The 4,093-nt window shown below is 45.6% G+C and overlaps 1 protein-coding gene across 1 annotated transcript; it reads left to right on the forward strand.

Annotated features, from left to right (window-relative positions):
* The first annotated feature begins 400 nt into the window (after window positions 1-400).
* Window positions 401-3,660, forward strand: zic3 (zic family member 3 heterotaxy 1 (odd-paired homolog, Drosophila)). Its single transcript, XM_088344751.1, has 3 exons — window positions 401-1,716; window positions 2,320-2,483; window positions 2,571-3,660. Exons 1-3 carry the CDS (start codon window positions 699-701, stop codon window positions 2,751-2,753), a joined length of 1,365 nt encoding a protein of 454 aa, XP_088200877.1. The 5' UTR covers window positions 401-698; the 3' UTR covers window positions 2,754-3,660.
* The last annotated feature ends 433 nt before the right edge of the window (window positions 3,661-4,093 follow it).

Below are 4,093 nucleotides of genomic sequence, written 5' to 3' on the forward strand. Positions count from 1 at the left end.
TAGATAATTAGATAGGCTTTTCAGATTGTGCCTGAAGGCACCGTCTGATTGATGCTTTGCATTAAAACAGCCATGGTTCTTCCACATTTCACTTGTCTTCTACTAGTTTGCATCCACGGATCCGAGCCGGGTCCGGTTACAAGCGTCGTGGTTCCCCCCACTGGCGCTTGCACTTCTATAAAACTGGCTTTTACCTGCAGAATGAGGCTGGTGAGAGCCAATCAAAAGAAAGCAACCAGGACGAGCTGCCATCTTCAATCCGCAAGGCTGCCAATCAGCGCAAATCCCGCCAATTAGCAGCCAGGCTATAAGTCACGTGTTAAACGGGGAGTAGGTCTACGATTGGCTGTCGCAGCTCTGCCTCCCGAGTTCATTTATGTTCTGGGAGTGAGTGATTGACTTTATCAGTCCAAGGACATCATTGGCCTGGAAAGGGGGGCAGGTTTTTTATCCAGGTTCTCACGTAGCGCACTAGACGGGAGTTTGCACATTCCTTCCAACTCGTGAAGAGGAATCTTCCCCGTTTTTGGGGCTCTTATTTTTGGGGGGCTGTGGGGTTTTTTTCCTTGCGTCCTTTGGCAGTGCAGTAAATCTCACTCAACGCGGCGCTTGCTGCTTGCGCGCTCCGCGAAACTGGATTTTCAATTTATTTCCTCTTAAGTTTTTTTTTCTTAGAGGGTGGGGGGTCCCCTCTCACCATGCTGCTCGATAGCGGTCCGCAGTTTGCATCGCTGGGCGGCTTCGGGGCGCCCAGGCACCACGACATCGGCAACAGGGACGCAAGTCTGGGGCTCAACCCGTTCAGCGAACCATCACACTCCGCGGCGTTCAAAATCAACCCCGCCGGCCACGACATCGCTTCTGGGCAAACGTCGGCCTTCACCCCGCAAGCTGGCGGCTATGCAGCTGCGTTAGGACACACGCACAGTGGCCAGGTGGGGTCATACGGTGGAGGGGCTTTCAACTCCACCCGGGACTTTCTTTTTCGGAACCGGGGAGTGGGCGAATCAACGCCTTCGAGTGCACAACATGGGCTTTTTGCTGCAGCCTCTGCCGGGAGCCTGCACGGGCCACCCGGCATTGCAGACAACCCGGGCCATCTGCTCTTCCCCGGGCTGCATGAGCAAGGCCATTCGTCCCCCGGAGGACACGTCGTTAACGGTCAAATGCATTTGGGTTTGCGCGGGGACATTTTTGGCCGGCCCGATCCGTACCGGCCGGTGGCCAGCCCCCGTACGGACCCTTACGGCGCGGCGGCGGCTGCTGCTGCGGCGGCGCAGCTGCACAACTACAACCACCCCATCAACATGAACATGCACGGCATGAACGTACCGGTCGCCGGCGCAGGGCACCACCACGGCCCGGGTGCCTTTTTCCGTTACATGCGGCAGCCCATCAAACAAGAACTGTCGTGCAAGTGGATAGACGAGCACCAGATGAACAGACCGAAAAAGACGTGCGATAGGACGTTCAGCACCATGCACGAGATGGTTACGCACGTTTCCATGGAGCACGTCGGAGGCCCTGAGCAGAGCAACCACATCTGCTTCTGGGAGGACTGCCCCAGAGAGGGAAAGTCTTTTAAGGCCAAGTACAAACTCGTCAACCACATTCGGGTGCACACGGGCGAGAAACCCTTCCCGTGTCCCTTTCCTGGCTGCGGGAAGATATTCGCTCGCTCAGAGAACTTGAAAATCCACAAAAGGACGCACACGGGTATGTACAAACTAACTTGTTGTTGTTGCACGTGTTTGTGTGTAGTTGTAAACTGTTGCTCCCGCGTTAACGATCGTGAGAGTTGACGTGATGGATAAATTTAAAAAAACGCACTAATATGCAGTCTAGCCGACTTTATTTGAGGCACAAGTGGCAGTTAGATTCAAGATTTTTTTTATTGTCATTAACATTAAAGTGCCAATAACATTTTTTGCAACACTGTACAGCGGAGATGGAAATAACATTTCATTGGTCCTTTTATGTGAATGACAATAAAGACGATCCTAAATCTTCAATTTAACCGCCACTTGTATACGTCTTATAAAGAACCCTACAGGCTGCTTGTTATGCAATTACACTCTTAGTGAGTGTGTGTGCGTGTGTGTAGGAGCGTGCTTGTGTGTGTTTATCCAGGTGTACAGTATTCCAATGATAATTCCATTGGTATTTTTATGTTAATGACAATAAAGACGATCTTGAATCTCACCGTGCACTTGTGCGTCCAATAAAGTGCACTAGGCTGCGCGTTATGCAATTACTTTATACACGAGTGTTTATGGATGTGTTAACCCTCTGACATGCATGTACCCCGCTCTCCGTCAGGTGAAAAGCCGTTCAAGTGCGAATTCGACGGATGCGACCGCCGCTTTGCTAACAGCAGCGACCGGAAAAAGCACATGCATGTGCACACGTCCGACAAACCTTATATCTGCAAAGTGTGCGATAAGTCATACACGCACCCGAGCTCTCTCAGGAAACATATGAAGGTAAATTCCCATTTTTGTCGTGCGTAATTGCGCATCGTAATATATTAAGTATGTTTTGATATCTAACACCACCCTCTTTACTTGAAGGTCCACGAGTCCCAAGGTTCAGAATCGTCTCCGGCAGCAAGTTCTGGATACGAGTCGTCCACACCACCGGTTTTGGGGTCGGTTTCCAGCGAAGACCCCACAAAAACGCCCCCGTCAAATGTGCAGAACACCTCCGGACACGGCGAGGGGCTGGCGCCGAACTTTAATGAATGGTATGTCTGAGAGCCACAAGGAACAGCGATCGAAGAGGATATGGATTAAAAAAAACACGGAGAGACTTTTCCTAACACAAATGCGAAAAAAATAAAAGAAAAACGCACCCACACCCTCATACACACGCACGAAACAAAACAGGACAACAGAAGCAAGCAGACGAGCTCAGGATTTCTCAAATTGGACGTTTTATTCCTCAGTTTGAAATGATTCCAATTAAATTAAACGGAAATGGATAACGCGTCCTCAGAATACGTCGGTGTGTTGTTTTCCCCCTTTTAGTTAAAAAAAAAACATTTCAGAAAAAATGATTTATTTTCATTGTATGTATTTTCTCAAAATTTAATTTAAAAGTAAAAACAAAGGAGTTTTATTTCACAATGTTTTATATTATAAATACAAAGGGGGTCTTTGTCGCCCCTTCAATTGATTGTTGGAACTTTCAGTCTTAAGAAAACGTGCCAAAGTCTTTTTTTCATGAACTTGAACATAGTTTTAAAAATACTACAAAAGAAAAAAAAAACTAACTGAATATTATACTCGTGAATGTATTTCCTTGTTTGATGGGGTCAAATCTGTCGTCATCGTCCGTTTCTTTGGGTGCAGAAAAAATGGTACTAGGTTACGATTGTTGCCGTTGAATATAATAACGTTGCCTTTTGTTAATATGCCGTTGTAAATACATATCCATGATGCCATATTTATCGATTTGTAATTTAATTATGGGCAGGAGAAAATAATATTTATGGATTTTGTTCCCCCTAACAACTGTACAGTTTGGGTTCCGCTTCACAACAACGATAAGCTTCAACATGGCGATTGTATCCTTTTGTCTTTTCCTTTTTTTTATTTCTGATTTTAACCAGTAGGCCTACACGTGTCTTATTTGGATCGAATAAATAATATTCTATACGGATTTTATGGATGTGTCTATATATGATGCAAGATATTTCCCATATTTTCTTTATGAGACCATTGACATGTACATGGGTGACCTTGGGGGGTATCCGAGAGGCTATAAAACACTTATGTGGACATCTTTTTTTCTGGGCCAGGTTTGAAATGTTGAACTTCGCTTTTGTATATTTTACTTTTCTAGAATTTTACATAGACATCAAATTCGTAGCATTGGAAAAAACCGCACTCGAATGTGTGTCAATTTCCAAACAATTTGTGATAAAATTTTGAAAATTGGGACTCCACACCCAAATATTTTTATTTCTTTGAAAGACTCGTTCCATGCAGCAGTGTCTTTGTGCAAGTATGTTTTTTTAAAAAAAATGTGTGCATCGGCAACACGAGAAAAAAAATAAAAATGAAACAAACTAAAAAAAAGTTGTTTCGGTCTG

This window comes from Urocampus carinirostris, chromosome 9 (assembly GCF_059441175.1).
Source record: "Urocampus carinirostris isolate Australia breed hairy pipefish chromosome 9, RoL_Ucar_1.0, whole genome shotgun sequence".
NCBI classification, from domain to species: domain Eukaryota; kingdom Metazoa; phylum Chordata; class Actinopteri; order Syngnathiformes; family Syngnathidae; genus Urocampus; species Urocampus carinirostris.

What these genes read in the sequence shown, in the direction of transcription:
- zic3 (XM_088344751.1), top strand. Translation starts at nt 699, where the DNA reads ATGCTGCTCGATAGCGGTCCGCAGTTTGCATCGCTGGGCGGCTTCGGG. An exon ending in CCACAAAAGGACGCACACGG is followed by an intron (nt 1,717 to 2,319) that starts GTATGTACAAAC and finishes GCTCTCCGTCAG; the next exon opens with GTGAAAAGCCGTTCAAGTGC. An exon ending in CTCTCAGGAAACATATGAAG is followed by an intron (nt 2,484 to 2,570) that starts GTAAATTCCCAT and finishes CTTTACTTGAAG; the next exon opens with GTCCACGAGTCCCAAGGTTC.